Source organism: Phascolarctos cinereus, unplaced genomic scaffold (assembly GCF_003287225.1).
Source record: "Phascolarctos cinereus isolate Bilbo 61053 unplaced genomic scaffold, phaCin_HiC Scaffold_5;HRSCAF=322, whole genome shotgun sequence".
Lineage (NCBI taxonomy): Eukaryota > Metazoa > Chordata > Mammalia > Diprotodontia > Phascolarctidae > Phascolarctos > Phascolarctos cinereus.
Window position 1 is genome coordinate 277417118 of NW_027555958.1, and position 20204 is coordinate 277437321.

At 36.0% G+C, this 20204-nt stretch overlaps 1 protein-coding gene across 1 annotated transcript in view; it reads right to left on the reverse strand.

Moving 5' to 3' along the window:
* Positions 1 to 20204, reverse strand: part of RGS9 (regulator of G protein signaling 9) — a 112862-nt gene that overhangs the window by 17131 nt on the left and 75527 nt on the right. The window contains exons 12-14 of the mRNA XM_021000908.2: positions 11138 to 11251; positions 5850 to 5965; positions 1633 to 1720 (exon numbers count right to left, since the gene is read on the reverse strand). Of these exons, the coding sequence (XP_020856567.1) occupies positions 1633 to 1720; positions 5850 to 5965; positions 11138 to 11251 (318 nt within the window). The remainder of the gene's footprint in view (positions 1 to 1632; positions 1721 to 5849; positions 5966 to 11137; positions 11252 to 20204) is intronic.

Below are 20204 nucleotides of genomic sequence, written 5' to 3' on the forward strand. Positions count from 1 at the left end.
GGCCTCATTTCTAAAATATGTAGAGAATTGAGTCAAATTTATAAGAATACAAGTTATTCCCCAATTGATAAATGGTCAAAGGATATGGACAGGCAGTTTTTAGATGAAGAAATAAAAGCTATATATAATCATCTGGAAAAATGCTCTAAATCACTATTGATTGGGGAAATGCAAATTAAAACAATTCTGAGGTACCACATCACACCTATCAGATTGGCTAACATGACAAAACAGGAAAATGATGAATGTTGGAGAAGATGTGGGGAAATTAGAACACTAATGCATTGTTGGTGGAGTCGTGAATTGATCCAACCATTCTGAAAAGCAATTTGGAACTATGCCCAAAGGTCAACCAAATTGTGCATACCCTTTGATCCAGCAATACCACTACTAGGTCTGTATTTCAAAGAGATCATAAAAAAGAGAAAAGGACCTACATGTATAAAAAATACTTATAGCAGGTCTTTTGAGGGATGTCCATCAATTGGGGAATGGCTGAACAAGTTGTGATATATGAATGTAATGGAATACTATTGTTCCATAAGAAATGGTGGGCAGGCAGATTTCAGAAAAACCTGGAAGGATTTGCATGAACTGATGCTGAGTGAAGTGAGCAGAACCAAGAGAACATTGTACACAGTAACAGCAATGTTGTACAATGACTGACTTAGTTCTTCTGAGCAATGCAATGATCTAAGACAATTCCAAAAGACTCATGATAGAAAATGCTATCCACATCTAGAAAAAAAACAACAACTATGGAATCTGAATGCAGATCAAAGCATACTATTTTCTCTCTTTTTTTTTCTTTCTCATGGTTTTTCCCTTTTGCTCTGATTCTTCTTTCACAATATGACTAATGTAGAAATATGTTTGATATGATTGTACATGTATAGCCTATATCAGATTGTGTGTCATCTTGGGGCAGGGGAAGAAAGAGGGGAAAATTTAGAACTCAAAATCTTATAAAAGTGAATGTTGAAAACTAAAAAAAATATATTTTTTAAAAAAATAAAAATAAAATATGTGGTCAAGAGAATGCTAAGAAGGCTAAAAAATAAGTTCCTTTTTCTGGGGAGTTGTAGAGCTGAAGTGGTATAGAGAAAAAAACTAATCTGTCATCTTTACTGGTCTTAAATATTTTCTTATTGAGGAAGAAGTTACAGAGACCTCTTAGATTATCTTCAGAGAAGCCCCAGAAAAAATATATCCCAAGAAGGGTTGAAACGTTTGAATTACCAGGGTCAAATCTCACCTTAACTGATAAGAGAAATATGCAAAGCCCAGCACTCATGCATACATACCACAAACACACACTCTTCTTTACTGACACAAACACAAACACAACTGGGGAGATGAGCTTTTGATTTCTGGTCTTCCATTGTGTACTCCTGACTGGTTGGCTTTAGATAGACAAGGAGTCCAAAGACATTACAAATTTTCCCGAGTCAGGGAAAGCATGGTCTCCATGGTTTCTTGCCAATACATGCGACCATAACTAATTTGTAAGCAATACAACTTCACACAACTCAGATTTGCTCAGCTATTCACAAAAGGATGGTAATGCACAGGGTGGTAGAAGAAGAGGCTGAGGGAAGATTTTCACAAAACATCAATCTTTCCAATGCTCACTTGTAAATTTCCTGGGCCTTCTCTTTGACCTTGGACTGATCTCCATACTTCAAATCTTCACAAGCTTCCCAGAATCCCAGATTCTCCCCTGAAGAAGTTAAGAGGAACCAGACAGACAAGAACCAAAAGAGAAGTGAGTTGAAGGAGAGGAGAAGAAAAAAGGAACAGGACAGCAGAGGTTGATCAAAATTTCATTCATTATTTACTACCTCCTTATAAATTCATTGGGCTGCTACTTGCTTTCTGAATTCTGCAAAATACTCCCATCTTCAAATGGTTCATAGTGAATAATTACCCTGGGCTTAGTGCCAGGCTTTCCATCTATTGAAGTACACAGATCAAATCCCATTGCAACAAATTCAATGAGATCATCTGCTGTTCCTTTATTGTATTAGAATTTGATTGTGGCAAATATTGTTTGAAACAAGCTGACCTATAACTAGGGCTTAGAAATCTTTTTTTTTAAATTTAAATTGAACTAATCTGCCATTTTTGTCAGATCATAATAGGATTTATCATTATGAGTTATTCCAAGGGTAGTATTTATGGATGTGCATGGCCTGCCTCTGTGTGTGTGTGTGTGTGTGTGTGTGTGTGTGTGTGTGTGTGCATCCCATTTCCCCAACTGGATTTAGGCAAGAACAGTACCATCTATGTCTTTCATGTTATCCCCCTCTCTCCTCATCCAATATGCACAGAATGCAGAATAAAAGCTTGACTTAATAGTTTTGATGAATTGACTGACAGAGTAATTAACATCCAACTAAGTAACTTTTTGCATGGCAAAGCCAAACTACTCTAATTTGATGGGAGGGAAAGATCAGTACATTTTTGGAGAAAAATACAGAAAGCAGAACTCCCCACAATCCTTCAGTTCTTTCTCAACCAAGTTAGTGCCTCATCACATTTGGTACTATGAAGAAGTCAATGAGCTTCCTTATCTTGACATTCTTCAGTTTAAAAGTAAGGTAGAGAATAAAGGGAGAATTACTTGGGGGGATGTTTATTTTTTATTTATTATTATATAAATAGATAATTACATTTTATAATAATATATGATAATATATTAAAATATAAGTTATATAATATATAATAATATATTATATTGTGATATTATCATATAATAAATATATCATTTATCTATTTGTATATTATATCATTGTTGTATTAATATTGTTGATTTTATAATTTATTATCATTAATATATAATAATATAAATATATATATCATTTTTTATTATTATATACATAATGTGGCAATAGGAATGCAAAATAGAGGGTGATGAGTATGAGTTAGAAGATGGCAGGAAGACCTCTTCATCCTTCTGCATGTAGGCAAGTTCTTGGACGTGTCACAGATAGAAAAAAAAAAAAGATGGCAAACACTAGACTAGTTGGCAGTTGAAGTATGAATGCAACCCAGGATTCCAAAGAGAAGTATACCCTGTTCAGTAGAAGCTACAGGAAGGCAAAATTTTAGAAGGAAAGGATCTTAGAGATAATCTAGGCCAGTCTCCAATACCATGCACACTACTAATTACTATATTGATTGTCATTGTGTGGGAGCCAGTCTGTAAAAACCTAGCTGGTGAACCTCACTCTATTAGATTAAGTACAATACCAAAATGGTTGGGTCATTTCACAACTCCACCAAGAATGCATTAGTGTTCTAATTTTCCCACATCTCCAACATTTATAATTTTCATGTTTTATCATGTTGGCCAATCTTATAGGTGTGATCACTTGTTTTTGACAGCACTCCATCAGTAGTATAGAAACAAAAGCTTAGCATCTAATTAACACACACACACACAAATGGCAAAACCAAAAACAAACAAATGAAAAATCCCTGTCTTAAGAATATACAACTCACAAAACAAAAAAAAAAAGAAAACAAAAAGCCCAGTGGAGGGGAAACGGGGGAATGTGAAAGGGAATGAGTGAATCTTATTCTCATAGGATTTGGCTCAAGGAGGGAATAACATATACACTCAGCTGGGTATGGAAATCTGTCTTACTCCATAGAAAAATAGGGGGAGAAAGGAACAAGAGAGCAGAGGGATGATAGAGAGGAGTGCAGATTGGGAAAGGGGCTAATCAGAAGCAAATACTTCTGAGAAGGGACAGGGACAAAAGAAAGAATAGAATAAATGAGGGGGCAGGATAGGATTAAGGGAAATAGAGTTAGTTTTTCACAACATGTCTACCATGGGAGCATTTTGTGTAACTGCACATATATAACCTGTATTGAGTTGCTTGCCTTTTCAATGAGGGTGGGTGGGGAGGGAGGAAGGGAGAAAATTTGGAACCCAAAGTTTTAAAAACACATGTTTAAAAAAAAACACATGCAACTGGGAAATAAGAAATACAGGAAATGGGGTACAGAAATCTATCCTGCCCTACAGGAAAATAGAAGAGGAAGGGGATAAGAGAAGGGGGGGAGAGAGAGAAGACAGGGCAGATTAGACGAAGGGGTATTCAGAGTGCATGCCATCTTGGGGTGGGGGAGGGGCGAGATGGGGTGAAAATTTGGAACTCAAAATCTTGTGTAAGTAAATGTTGAAAACTAGAAATAAATAAATTTATATTTAAAAAAAGAATATACAATCTAATGGGAGAGGCAACATACAAACTACTATGTACAAACAAGATATATATAGGATAAATTGTATTTGACCAAGCCACCTTAAAAAATATTCCTCTGTATAGGAATGGTTACAATAAACATAATCACTTTTAAATTTAAAAAAATAGATTAAGTACAATAGAAAATAACTATCTTCTTCTATGGGGTAGGCAATTAGATAATGTAGGCTAGGTTAAGTTGAAGAACTAACAATTTATTTGCCTAATTCACACCTGAAGCCTACATATTGCCTACAGGAGGGGATAGGCAACAGATAGCAAGAAATGACAGAAGGACTGTTGCAGAGAATTCTTTTTACAATTAGTAGAACTGTGGGTGTGATATATATACCAAGGGCGAATCGTTAGCAGCTGTATTTTGATGCTTGGACCACTAGATGGAGCCGTACTCATCTGGCCACTTGGTTCTCTGTGGAAATGAATGCACTTCTCTTGGTCTGGGTTTTATCACTATAATTAGGCTGCATTACAGAGAAGAATTTTTAACAAGTCATATCATTAAATAATATTCTACAAGAAGCTGTCAGACAGGTTATTGGTATGTCAATGAGAATTAGCTAATGGATCTTACAGAGGAGTAACAGAATCTCAGTTGGAAGGGAAATAGGGGCCATGTAGTTGTTCTCACGTAGGTAACTTGAGTATCAGACCTCAAATAAATAGCTCTCTCTGAGGGGTGGGTTAGGGGATGGGGAATGATGAAGAGATAACGTTCAAGTAAGCTCACACAACCAGTTTGACTCTTTGCCTAAGGAAGGAAGGGATTTGTGTACGTGTGTGTGTGTGTGTGTGTGTGTGTGTGTATCTGTGTGTTGTTTTTGCCCTCTGACATTGCTTCCTGATCTGGCCAGCTGTTTCTCAGACATCACTTCATATTTATGGATGCGTGAGGGAACAACTTAAGGAGACTTTTATTTTTCCTGAGATTGGACATCAAAGTTGATCCTGCCCAGGCAGGACAAATAGCATGTGACAAAGAAAAAAAAATAGCTAAAGGGAATCAGGAAGTGAGACATTAAAGACGTTCATACACTTCGCTTTTCCATCCATTCCCCTTCTATGTTTGTCTCAGAATTTATGTTTAAGAAGAGAGAAAAAAACTTCAAGGATATGCGTCATAGTAGAGTACTTCGCCTGCTGAGTGACAAGGCGGGGGAGGATGTGGGCAAAGGAAAAAGGTGAAAGAAGTCCTGTGACGTGTGGCCAAGGTTAACTCCACATCTGTCACTTGCTAACTATGTAACCACGACTCACTTAACCTCTCTGAGCCTCAGTTTCCTCACCTGTAAATTGTAGATAATAATTCCTACAGTACCTATCCTGTGGTGAACCTCAAATGAGACAAATTATATAAAATACTTGCAAACTTAAACGCCTTATATAAATGTCAGCTATTAGCAGGATTGACAAATATTTCTGAAAGCTTTAAAAGGAAGTAGTTATAGAGTGAGCACAAAACAAATAAAACTGTAAGAACATCCAGGAAAGTGTACTTTCCTGAGAACCTCCCAAGATTCATAGAAAAGAGACATAAAAAAGAGGATGTGTAAGGGAGATTAAAGTTAGACATACCACTGAATTCTTTCTTCAGAAAAAACTGGAAACTCTGTCGTCCCTTGGGATCTCGGATCAGTTCACTGAAGTTAAAAGCCCAACGTTCCACCCTCATTTTGGTTGGGATCTCCACCCTGAAAGAGGAGGGAGGACACCTACATCACATGTACATACAGACTCAGAAAAAGAAGATGCTATAGCACCAACTTTGTATGCTCTCTCCTCCCCCACCTCATCCCCCACCAACCTTCATGGAAGAGCAAAAACAGAATGGGATAGTGGAAATCATGCTGAAACGGAAGTTAAAGGACTAGGATTTACACCCTGCCTTTGTTGCTTGCTACCCACAAGACTTCAGGCAAGTCACAACCTCTCTGGGACTCAGTTTCTTCTTCTGGAAAATGGCAGAGTTGAACTAGATAATCTCTAAGGGCCATTCCTTTCTAAATCAAGTCTTATGATCTGTAGTCCTAAAGAAAGGTTCTCCTTGCCCCAAAATAAATTTGACCTGAAAGAATAAGAACTTGAAGGGGCATCTTGGTGGTGCAGTGGATAGAGCTCTGGCTTTGGAGTCAGGAGGACCTGAGTTCAAATCCAGCCTCAGATACTTGACACTTATTAGCTGTGTGACCCTGGGCAAGTCACTTAACCCTGATTGCCTCACCAAAAAGCAAAAAATAAAACAAAATAATAACAAGAACCTGAAAGCAAGTAATGGCATTAGCTTTCCCCCCCCCCTTTTTCTTTCTTTATTTTTAATTTATGGAATAAAACAAGCATTTCTATAACATAGTATAATAAAAAAGATGATTGCACAAGAAACTGCAAATATATTATGTACAACTTGCTACTTCTTTGGTAGGTTACGAAGTTGAATCTCTAAGGAACCAAAGCCTTACCCTGGTGCTTAGGAGAAATGGGAGGGAGTCTGTGTCCCAAGGCAGATATGCATAATTCCTAATCTTTCAGGGGAAAAAATGGTCATTCAGTGAAATAGAGGACTTTCAAGCATTCCTGATGAAAAGACCAGAGCTGAATAGAAAATTTGACTTTCAAATACAGGACTCAAGTGGAACATGAAGAGGTAAACAGGAAAGAGAAATCATAAGAGACTTATTAAGATTGAACTGTTTACATTCCTGCATGGAAAGATGATATTTGTGTAACTCATGAGACCTTTGTCAGTATCAGGGTAGTTGGAAGAAAAAAATTATATGTATGTATATGTAGATAGATAGATAGAGGGCACAGGGTGAGTTGAAGATGAAGGGGTCATATCTGGAGAATAAAATGAAGGGATGAGAGAGGATGGATACTCAGAGAAGAAGAAAGGGAGAGGTAGAATGGGGTAAACTATCTCACAAAAAAAACAGAAGAGAAAAGTCTCTTACAGTGGAGGGGGAAGCAGGGGAAGGTGAGAGGGAATGAGTGAATCTTATTCTCATAGGATTTGGCTTAAGGAGGGAGTAACATACACATTCAATTGGGTATGGAAATCTGTCTTACCCTACAGGAAAATAGGGGGAGAAAGGGACAAGAGAGCAGGGGGATGATAGAGTGGAGGGCAGATTGGGAAAGGTGGTAATCAGAAAGAAATACTTCTGAGGAGGGACAGGGTCAAAAGAAAGAATAGAATAAATGGGAGGGCAGGATAGGATTAAGGGAAATAGAGTTAGTTTTTCACAACATGTCTACTATGGAAGCGTTTTGCATAACTGCACATGTATAACCTATATTGAGTTGCTTGCCTTTTCAATGAGGGTAGGTGGGGAGGGAGGAAGAGAAAAAATTTGAAACCTAAAGTTTTAAAAACATATGTTTAAAAAAAAAGTTTTCACATGCTACTGGGAAATAAGAAATACAGGAGATGGGGTATAGAAGTCTATCCTGCCCTACAGGAAAATAGAAGGGGAAGGAGATAAGAGAAGTTGGGGAGAGATAGAAGAGAGGACAGACTAGGGGAAGGGATATTCAGAATGCATGCCATCTTGGGGTGGGGGAGGGGTGAGATGGAGTGAAAATTTGGAACTCAAAAACTTGTGGAAGTGAATGTTGAAAACTAAAAATAAACAAATTTATATTAAAAAAATAAAATAAAAAATAAATCTCAAAAAAAAATTTCCTTTGGGGTGTTTCAGTGTTTCTATTGTCTCTCAGCACTTTGTTAACAACATGATCAAGAATTACTTTGATCAGTTTATGTTCCCCTACCTAGAAGATATTTTTTAGCTCTCCCCAAGCAATTGCAGATGGCGGCCAACTCTGAGCCAACTACTAACTTGCACCAAAGGCAAATGTTCAATTGAATCCAGTTCAAGAAATAGTTATTTAGCACCTATTATGTGCAATGGGCAAGTGCTAGACACTTGAAGCACAAAAATAAAAATCATCACAGCCCCTAGGAATTCCTCAGGTTCTGCAATTTCAACTTGTGCTTTATCAATAGGTTTTCCAAAAAATGTACCACTGCCTGTTATGGCTCTGTTGCAGTAAGGTGAGCATTTTCCCATCTATTTCACCTACCCCCCAAAGCCTCACTCAACTGAAAGCAAACAATTTGGCCAGCCTAATGTCACATGGCCATTTATTGTGGAGGCAGATGATGTCATCATGTTCCAGTTACATGCTCTATGAATGCAGCTTCTATTCCCATCAACTAACTACTACTGAAATAACTTCTAGCACAGAGAGCTTTCACAACACAAGTTGCTTTTGATGGCTGAAGAGCTCAGGAGGCGCACAATACATTGTCCATCATGGAGAGCCCTTAGAATACTGAAACATCTGGCATCAAAGAATCTCTGAATTCATAAGATTTAGGAGTAGAAGAGATTTGGGAGATTATCTAAACCAACCCCCTCATTTTGCATAAGAGGAAAATGAGTGTGCAAGGATCTCAGAAATCATCTTGTTTAACCTCTACAAAAATCATGAATCCCATCTATAAATCCCATCACTAAAAATTGCTCAACTGGGCTTTGAGGTGCCTACAACAAGTAGGCCTTTATTTTCACATACTAATTTCCACACTGATGATTCAATGTTGATGCCTAAGGATCTGTTTGTTTGCTTTTCCTAACCAGTATAAAATCTATTTATAAATGTCTTGTCCTCCTATAAGGTCACAAGCTCCTTAGAAATAGAAACCATTTCATCTTTGTAGCCCCATTGCTTAGCATGGCATATTATAAGTAGTAGACACTCAATGGAGGCAGCTAGATGGGGCAGTGGATAGGCCCCCAGGCCTGGGTCAGGAAGACTTATCTTCCTGAATTCAAATCTGGCCTCAGAAACTTACTAGCTGTATGACCCTGGGCTAGTCACTTAACCCTGTTTGCCTCAGTTCATCATCTGTAAAATGAGCTGAAGAAGGAAATGGCAAACCACTCCAGAATCTTTGGCAAAGAAACCCCAAATGGGGTCAGGAAGAATGGGACACAAATGAAATAACTAAATAACAAAGCCACTTAATGGATATTTGTTGCATTGTTATTTGTCTCTACTCCATTTCATTCAAAAAGTAACTTAATTCGCTGCTTTAAGGGATCATAGTACTGTATGGGGGGAGAAGGAGGAGTATGGGGGAAATTACAGAGATATAAAAATAAAATATATTAATAAAAATCTATATTTTTAAAAGATTAAACTTAATTACCTCCTAAATGAAGCTGATCCCTCCATCTTCTAGGGCCATCCCTTTCAAAATAGCCTATATTTAGCTACTTTACTTTTATTCTCTTTATATTTATTCTGTATATAATCATATATGTCTTTGCTGTTTCCCCCAGTAGGATATAAGTGCCTTGAGAGTAAGGGCTGTTTCTTTCTTTGTACTCAGCAGCTAACACACACATTGTTGTTGTTGTTGTTGTTCAGTTGTATCCAACTCTTCATGACCCCCAGTGGGGGTTTTCTTGGCAGAGATACTGGAGTGGTTTGCCATTTCTTTCTCCACCTCATTTTAAAGATGAGGAAACTGAGGCAAACAGGGTTAAGTGATTTGTCCAGGGTCACACAGCTAGTGAATGTCTGAGGCCAGATTTAGGTGCTTAATAAACATGTTGATTGATCAATTGATTTCCTTCCCTTCCATATCTTTACCATTATATGAAGCTACAGGTTAGTAAGATCATAGGATCTAGGGCTACAAGGGACCTCATAGGCCATCTAATCCAGTCTCCTTATTTTATCTATTAGGAAACTGAAGACTGAAGAGGTTAAGTGACTTGCCGATAGTCACACAGACAGCATCACAAGCAGGATTTGAACCTAGGCCATTTAACTCCAGAGCTAATGCTCTTTCCACTATACCCTACTGCTTCTTCAATGGATGCTGCATAATAATAATAACTATAATGATATTATAATATAATAGATCATGTATAAATTGATTAGACCAGGGATTTTATCCATGTAACAAACTTTTAGCATGGAAATTCACTCCACCAATGCATATCGACAACTGTACTGTGATTTATAGTCTTAGAAGTTTGCCTGGGGCACTATGTGGTTAAGTGACTTGGCCAGAATCACACAGTCAACACGTGTCAAAATGTGGGTATATATCAAGCCCAGGTACATCTGGCTTTCTGTCCTCTATACCACATTGCCATTCAATAATGTATACAATCACAGTGACGTGATAAATACAAATCATGCTAATTTTTAAAATACTAATAGAACCACAAGAACCAGCGTGATCTTGCACAAGTCACGACTTTTCTGGGGCATAGTTTCCCCATCTACAAAATGAGTGGGATGACTTCTGAGGTCCCTTCTAGTTCTAAACCTATGAAACTATGAACCCAATAAATTGATTGGCAAAATTATTGAAACAAGGCAATCCCTGCCTTTCAGAAGCTTATAGTCTAAACCTTGGTTCCCAAACTGTGCACCCTCACGCTCTTGGGTGGGCAGCAAACTCATAATGATATCAAGGGATATTTTAAATTTTCAACCTAACTACCCAATAAACAGAACTGTTAGCATTTCTTTTGGCCTAGGGGCTCAATGAAAAAATTACTGAGCCACTAAGTGAATTATTACCTAAGAAAGCCTGAGAACCTCTGGTTAATAATATATAAAATAGGAGCAGCTGAGTGGTACAGTGGATAGAGCACTGATCCTGGAGTCAAACTGAATTTGAATCTGAGTTCAAATCTGGCCTCAGACACTTGATACTTACTAGCTATATGACCCTGGGCAAGTCACTTAACTGGATTGGCTTGCAAACAATAATAATAATAATAATATATAAAATACACAAAAATATTTGAGTTTTGTTTTTCAAAATGTCTGGTACATACAATTTGGCATTTAGCTCCCAGAACTGAGTATCATCAGTTATCCAGGGGTTGCTAGGGAGACATCCTGACATGATAGGATCATTGGAAGAGAACTGTTCACTGTACTTCACAATTCTGAAAAGAAAACGAAAAAGAAAATTGATCAATCCAGTGACTCATCTTGACTCCAGGAAATCAGCAGTGAAACATCTCTCCCTCCTCTCAGGAGAGCTGGTAGACTATAGGTATGGAATGAAGCATATCTCAAAGCAGATATGACTGGTGTGCTGGTTTATTGTGCTTAACTATTCTTTATTCCCAGAGAGGGTTCTATTGGCCAAAGGGCAAGTGGAAGGAGGTTAACTGAGGATATGACATTGATGTAAAGAAAGCAACAGTAAACCCTTCCCCCCCCCTTATTTTTTGTGGTGAGGCAATCAGGGTTAAGTGACTTGCCCAGGGTCACACAGCTGGTACGTGTCAAGTGTCTGAGGCCACATTTGAACTCAGGTCCTCCTGACTCCAAGGCCCGAGCTCTATCCACTGCACCACCTAACTGCCCCTAAAACCCTTATTTTTTTCAAGCATTATATTTTTTGAAAAGAAAATAAATATTTTCCTAGAAGTTCACCATTCATTCAAATGACTCCATCAATATTCTGTCAGTGTTACGTTAACATAAACAAAATACTCCATCTCTCAGCTCCAGGCATTTTCTCTGGCTGTTCCCTATGCCTAGAATGCTCTACCTCCTCAACTGTACCTATAGACTTCCTTGGCTTCCTTTAAGTATCAACTAAAATCCCATTTTTTACTGTAAGCCTTTCTTAACCCCTCTTAATTATTATCCCTTCCCACTGTTATTTCCTACTTATCCTGTAAATAACTTGCTTTGTATTGTTTCTTTGTGTGTTATCTCCCCCATTAGATTGTAAGTTCTTTGAGGGCAAGGTCTGTCTTTTGTCTCTTTTTCTATCCCCAGCTCTTAGCACAATGCTTTGCACATAGTAGGCACTTAATAAATGTTTACTGATTGTTTGCTTCTCTTTCACCTTCATCAACACAAACTCACAATATGACTGTAATAGGTCTGGAGACTCATGACTGGGTTTCCCAATTGGTTAGAAGCCAGAGGTATGCTGGACCCAGTTGGAATTATTTCTTGAAAGCCAGCTGTTAAAATTTCACTGAGAACATTTACAATTCAGAAATTGCCAAATCCTACAAATCAGGTCTTGATGCATTGTTTTAACTGTTTAAACTTAAGAAGTGAGGTAGAAAATATTAATGATGCAGATTAAACTTACAAGTATGTCATAGGTATTTTTTTTTTCAGAACCACTTGTTAAACATTTACCAATACACCTTAGAGCACTATGCTAAGGAAGTTGAAATCATCTTTTTAAGGGTCAGTAAACTTTGCACAAAGAATTTTCCTCTATGGTCATGGATGATAGCCCTGACCAAGCCAACTGCCTGGAAAATGTCTTCCATCGGTCACAAGAACTAAGATCTAAGAAGGCTTGATCCCAATCTACTCTGAAGCTGATATACACTGGGTCAAATCATTACAAGTGTCCTCTCTAAAGCAGGCTACAGTGTTGGTAACCACAGAAATTACAGTGTGGTTATAAAGTCCTTGTCTGACTCTAAACTTTAGGTATACATAAGTTAGAAGCATATGGTAAATGATATAGAAAAGCTAAGACTTAAGAGTTTTAAAGGAATAGAGCTTGATTGTTTTTAACTTTCAACATAACTGTCCCCACTTGTGATGCATTTATTAAACCAATTTTCATTTACTATTCAGTAATTCCACGAATTGTTTTTGTGAAAAGAAATAAAAACTAATTAATCCTAAATTGACAACATAAATATATACCAACTTTAAGAATCCATCTTTTATATGGTCATGATGGAACATGATTATGTTATAAGAAATGACAAGTGAGATGATTTCAGAAAACCTTGGAAGACAGATGAACTGATGCAAAGTGAAGTGAGCAGAACCAGGAGAACGTTGTTCATGGCAGCACCAATATTGTAACAATGATCAACTGTGAAAGACTTAGCTACTCTGGTCAATACAATGACCCAGGACAATTCCAAAGGACTCATAATGAAAAATGCTATCTACCCCCAGAGACAGAAGTGATGAACTCTGGGTGCAGATGAGAGCATATTTTTTTCAATTTCTTTATTTTTCTTGCTTTTTTTTTCAACATGGCTAATATGGAAATATGTTTCACATGACCACATATATAACAGATATCCTAATGCTTGGCTTTTCAATGGGTGGGGAAGGGAGAAAATTTAAAGCTCAAAATTTTAAAAAAATTGTTACCCAAAAATATAAATTAAAAAAAAATAAGTATCTACCTTTTATATGACATTTAGAATGTGCTTCTATCATTTCTATAGCTAAGGTTATTAAAGTTTAAAGTTGCACACAAACTTTATAACCAACCTACATAACCTCCTTTCATAAAAATATTTTTCTCCCTTCTCTTCCCTTTTCTTCCGCCCTTCAGTACTGACTGAATCCTTAAACACAGTTGGTTCAGTGCCACATAAGTGGACTCACCTTAACTACGACCTTGGTTGTTTAGACAAATGAGAAGGCTAATTGTATTACCATTTCTGGTAGCAATTCTTAGCACAGTGTTAGGAATAGTGTGGGAGTTCAATAAAATCCTGTTGAATGAGTAAACTTGCTATGCCCTGATTTCAGTTCCTGCCCGTGACAAAAACACCACTGAAATATCAGCTTAGAGGATAGCTTGTTTCTTGGTATTGTGGTTTGAAGTCCTTTGAATTTGCCAAGTATTATAAGGAATGAGCCTATTATCTGCAAAGCAGAGGAGAAGGTGATGAGCCACCCTCCCACACCAGTCCCTTTAGCAAATATTTTATATGTATTTTTAAACATTTTCCTCCCTTGGAAAAAATAAATCTCTCATATTTGAAATTAACAGCAGGCTCAACTTTTTTTTTCCATTTCTTTTTACAGGAACATTTCCTTATATGTACAAAGAATAGAGGAAAAAAGAGGACTATATAAGAAAACTTTAATCTTTATTATGCATAGTTTGGGATTAGATTTAGGTATTTTTTTTTCCTGTAGGGATGTATATTCTGCTTATCCTCTTCTGAACCCTTCTGCCACCTCTCTCTATATATTTTAATGATTTCTTGACATGCTTTTCTTTCTTTTCTTCTCTTTTTTTGTATCACTATGACATATATACAGATTGTTCCTCCCTTCCTACAGTGTTGGGCATATAACTTGAGATGAACAATAACTTTGATGTGGTTTCATTTTGCGACAGCAATGGTCACGTATGTGTGCTTCTGCGGATACCAGACTGACGCAGGAATTTGACCTTGATCAGATGAAACCAAATTAAGCTTATTTCTCCAGTTTTAATTAGTTCTGTATCATTTAAATACTGAGGAGCCAGTCTGAGCTAACTCCAGCACACCCCCCTACTTAAATGCCATTGAAAATCTTATTAATTATTAGCTATAATCCAGGTTAGATTCGGAAAAATATACTGCTCAAAAGTACAAAATGTGGTAAGTGTATTTTCATGATGAAGAATGAAAAAATATTGTCAAAAGCTAGTGGAATCATGACAATCATGGAAAACAGATCATTACAACCAAGAGGGCCACATTGCATATTCATTAATTTTTTTACAGAGGGAAAAATTATAAGTTTTTTTGTTGTTAAGTCATTTCAGTCATACCCGACTTTTCATGACCACATCTTTGGGGTTTCCTTGCCAAAGATTCTGGAGTTGTTTGCCATTTCCTTCTCCAGCTCATTTTACAGATGAGGAAATGGGGGCAAACAGGGTTAAGTGACTTGCCCAGGGTCATACAGCTAGTAAGGGGTGAAGGGCAGATTTGAACTCAAGAAGATCAGTCTTCCTGATTCCAGGCCCAGGACTCTATCTACCACATCACCTACCTGTCCCATAAGGTTTATTATATGTCAATAAATTTGTTTTGCTTTGTCCCACTTAATTTGCATGTCACTGTAACTCTTCCCTTTACAAATAAAAGCCCTTCCTTGTAATATGTAAGTTCTGAACTTAATGTCAAATTATGTAAAACAAGTGATTACAGCAAAACAATATACTGCAAAGTAAAACTTTTTTAGGGTATAAAGTTTGTAAGGATTATTATGTAAGTCAATAAAATTAGTTATTTTACATGGTTTTAGCTAATTTGTATGACACTGTAACCCTCTATCTCCTCCCCAAAAAGTAAATGCCCTTCTGTATAACAAATACTCAAAATAGTCCTATAAAACAAATCCACATATTAGCCATATCAGAAAATGCATGTTTCATTCTGCACCTCTAGTACATTATCTCTCTGCCAAAGGATAAGGAGTATGATTCATCTTCGGTCTTCTGGGGTTGTAATGGGTCATTTAATTGATCATAGTTATTAAGTTTTTTACAAATGTTGTCCTTTACAATGTTGTAGTCATTATATAAATAGTTATTCTGGTTCTGCTTATTTAGCTCTTCATCAGTTCATAAAAGTCCTCCCAAGTTTCTCTGAATCCATTCCTTTCATCATTTCTCAAAGCATAATAACACTCCATTACATTAATATGCTATAATTTTTTCAGTTACTTCCCAAATGATGGGTGCCCACTTTGTTTCTCTAGTTTTTTGCTACAACAAAAAAGATTATTATAAATATTTTTGCCTATGTAGATCCTTTTTCTCATTCTCTGATCACTTTAGGGAAGAGGGCAGTGAGGAAATGAACGGTATATGCCTACTAGTAAATTGTATCACTGGGTCAAAGTGTATGAGTAGTTTAGTGATTTGGGAGGTATAGTTTCAAGTTGTTTTTCAGAATGGTTGGACCCCTTCACTACTCTACCAACAGAGCATTAGTGTGTCTGTCCCCTTATAACCCCTCTAGAAAGTGTTATTTTCTTTTTTTTATCAAGTTTGCCAATCTGGTGATTATGAGGGAGAATGTATATTCTCTTATTATTAGTGATTTAGAGCTTTTTTTTTATATCATTGATGATGGCTTACCCTTCTTCTTTTGAGAATTCCCTGTTCATATCCTTTAGTCATTTATCTGCTGGGGAATGGCTTTTGGTCTTATAAACCTATATCAGTTCCCTATACAGTCAATCCTCAACATTCGTGCATTTAACTTTCCTGAGTTGAAGCATTCATGTGTTTTTATTAGTAACCTCATAGTTGAGGGAAAAAATGAGAGGCAAAATGCATGCAAGTTTGTGGAGTGGCTGGTATCCTACTAGGCACTTCACTGGTCTTGTTCACCCTACTGTTGCGGAGAACTCCCCCATGCATTCATTGAATATTTTCATTATTTTCCTTTAAAATTCAAGTTTTATGTTGCAATTATGCCCCCAAAGTGAAGTACAAATCCTTTGTGCTCTAAGCCCAAGCATGCAAAATCAGTGATGCAATGTAGTGGGAAAAAAAGATGTTAGATAAACTTTGCGTCATAATGTCTGCAGCCATTGTTGGTCATGAGTTTGTGTTAACAAATTGAAGATTAGTTATACTCACAAAAAAGAAGGAAAGTATTTGTGGTGCTGCAGAATTCGTGTATTATGAAAAGTGAATATTGTCTGAAATTAGCTTTTTTATTGAGATGTTAGCACAAAAGGTCACAGGATTCTAGGGAATCACTAGTAAGAAAAAATGTTTTGCATGTTACCAATTTTATTTTGTGTACTGCATTTTATGGGTTAGTTATCATGGTTACTATGTTAGGAAAAGTGCATATTATCAGAATTATTGTTTTCTTATGAAGAATTGTATGCAGAAAGTATATTTTCAGCAATTTCTAGTGAAAGATTATGATTCTTGCTAGTCATGGGAACCTAACCTCATATTTCCCATAGGTTCAATGTGTCAACATTCATGCTTTTTACTTTTGTACCATTTTCTAGGAATGTTACCCCTGTGAAAGCTTGAGGATTGACTGCATATTATGGATATTAGAACCTTATCAGAGAAATTTGCTGCAAAGATTCTTTCCCAATTAGCTATTTCCTCTGTAATTCCAATAGTTTTGATTTGTTTATACAAAAAATACAATTTTATATAATCAAAATTTTTCATTGTATTTATTGCAATCTTTTCTATCCTTTGTTTTATCAAAATTCTTCCCCAATCCAGTTATAAAGATATATCCTTCTCTGCTTTTCTAATTTGTTTGTGATATGATCTTTTATATCTGGAATATATATATATGTATATACATAAATATATATGTATTTCATTGGGAGGTTATTGTGATAACATAAATGACCTGTGATGGCATGTGATGGCCATCTAAATTTAATTTCAGCCAGAGTGCTTTCCAGATTTCCCAGCAATTTTTGTCCAGTAATGAGTCTTTTGTAGTTGGAGTCTGTGGCTTTATCACTGTGCTACTCTGCTCAAATGCTTTTGAGTTTTGTATGCCTAATCCACACCACTGATAACTTTTCCATTTTTTAACTAGTACCAAATAATTTGGTACTGTTTGAGAACTGGTACAGATATATTCACTTCCTTCCCACCTTTTTTTTTAAATTTGAAATTCCTGGTTTTTTGTTTTTTCAGGTAATTTTATTTTTTCTAATTCTGGCGAGTAAGTCTTTGACAATTTGATTGGTACTAAACTGAATCTATAAATTAATTTAGGTAACACTGCTATACCATATTATGTTGGCATGACCTTATCATGGGCAATTAATAGTTGTCTAATTATTTATTTCTGACTTTCTTTCCATAAAGCATGCTTTGTAGTTGTATTCAAATAATGTTTGTGTCCTCTAAGTAAATTATCATCATCTGACAAAAAAAAAAAAACAACCAGATAATTTGTTTCCTCTTTGCCTAACCTTATTCTCTCAATTTCTTTTTCTTGTCATAATAGTGGTGACAACAGACATCCTTGCTTTATACCTGATCTTACTAGAAAGACCTCTAGCACTTCTCAATTATGTGTAATGCTAATTCTTGGTTTCACATAGTTACTATTACCAAGGTAAAGAATGGTCCATGTATTTCAGTGTTGTTAAATGTTCGTTTTTTTAAAAAAACATTAATGAGTATTGTAGTTTCTCAATTTTTTCTGCATCTATTGACACAATAGCATGATTTTTATTGTGTTTGTTGTTAATATGATCTCTTACATTGTAGTTTTCCTAATTCTGGACCTCTGCATATCTAGTATAAATACAACCTGATTATACTATCAAAACTTTCAAAATATGCTGCTATGGCCTCTGTTATTTTATTCAATATTTTAGCACCAATATTCATTAGACATCAGTCTATAGTTTTCTTTCTCTGCTTTATCTTTGCCTGCTTAAGTACCAGGACCATATTTACCTTGCAGAAGAAGTTTGGTAGGATCCCTTCATTTCCTTTATTTTTTAACAAACAATTTATGTAATGTGATAATTAATTGTTCTTTGCTGTTTTTGATATAATTCATTTATAAATCCAATGGTTTTTCCCTCTCTTTGGGAGCTTTTTTATGGATTATTCAAAACTTTTGGGGGTTGGATTATTTACATTCTCCATTATTCTCTTAATCTTGGTATTTTATAACTATGTTTATTTATAACTATTCATCAATTTTATTTGTTATCCATTGAGTTGGCATATAATTGAGAAGAATATTTCCTAATAATTTAATATCCTCTTTATTTGTTGTAAGTTCTCCTTTTTAATTTTTGCTATTAGTCAATCTCATCTTTAAAAATGGAAAAACTAGAAATGGTTTATCTAGTTCATTCAAGTTTCTTTTTTTTTTTTAAAGCTCCTACTAGCAGCTTCTTTTCATGCAATTCTTAACTGGAGAAAGAAGCTTATTTAAATTTATTTTTGGTTCTTTTTCCATTAGTCTTCCTGGAGCTGTTTTAAGTTACGTATTGGAATTTATGAGGAAGACTAAGTTTCTCTACAACTTTCCACATAGCCTTCTTAACTGTAAGTCTCAACTCAACTTTCAAATATTCTGAACTAAGGTCAGTTTGTACATAACTCTGTAATTAACAGGCACCAAAGGCAATTAGATATTAACAGGCAACATCAATTTATGGTAATTAACTAGCACTGATGGCAATCAAGGGAGTATATAAACTAAGGCTTGAACATTACATTAAGTTCTCACTTCTCCAGAAAAATGGCTAGGTCCAGGCACTTTCATCAATTATACAAACACTGTGGCTGAATTGAGATATAAACCCAACCCCCAGATTTTGTGCAAAAACAAATTTCTTCTAGAAGAGGCCAGTGGTCTTGAATCAACACGTATTTTTTAGGCAGCTAAGCCATGTGGAAAAATGATTGTGCTTCTAACCTAAAGGTTAAGCACTTTGCCTACAGAGAAGTTAAAACCACATTGCATATTCCATGAGTCATGGGGAAGTCATCTGTACTTTGAGTGTGGTGTGGTGGTAAAAGGACCTAGAAGACAAGTTCAAATCTCAGTTGCAACACTTACTAAACTGTATGATCTGGGGATACATCACTTAACCTTGTGCCACTTCGCTTTCCTCATCTATAAAATGTGGGTAATAATATTTATACTACCTAACCCATAAGGGTATTATGAGGAAAGTTTTTATAAAGCTTCAAATAAATCTGAATCATTATTAGCACTGGAGATCAGTACTAATGTGTAACCAAAGTCATAGAATTTTGATAAACAGGCTGTGGCTTAGAAATAAATCACAAGGCATGTGGCCGCACTAAAGAAGATATCCTAATGTCTGCTACAATTATGATTACAGTTTTGGTTAAGTCCTTTTCATTTGATCAAATATTATGTGGGGTATCATATATTTTACTTCATTTAAGTTCTGATAGTGATGGAGAAAAAATAAAAAATTAAATCATATATATCAGCAGGAATTAGCCCCTTTGGCTTTATTCCTATTCTTATCTCATTTTTTTAAACCTGATCTTTAAGTTAAATAATGATAGTAATATTTGCTATTTAGGTAATGTCTTACACACATGATCTCATTTGACCCTCCCCTTGTGAGGTGGGTTATAGAAATATTATCATTTTTCATTTA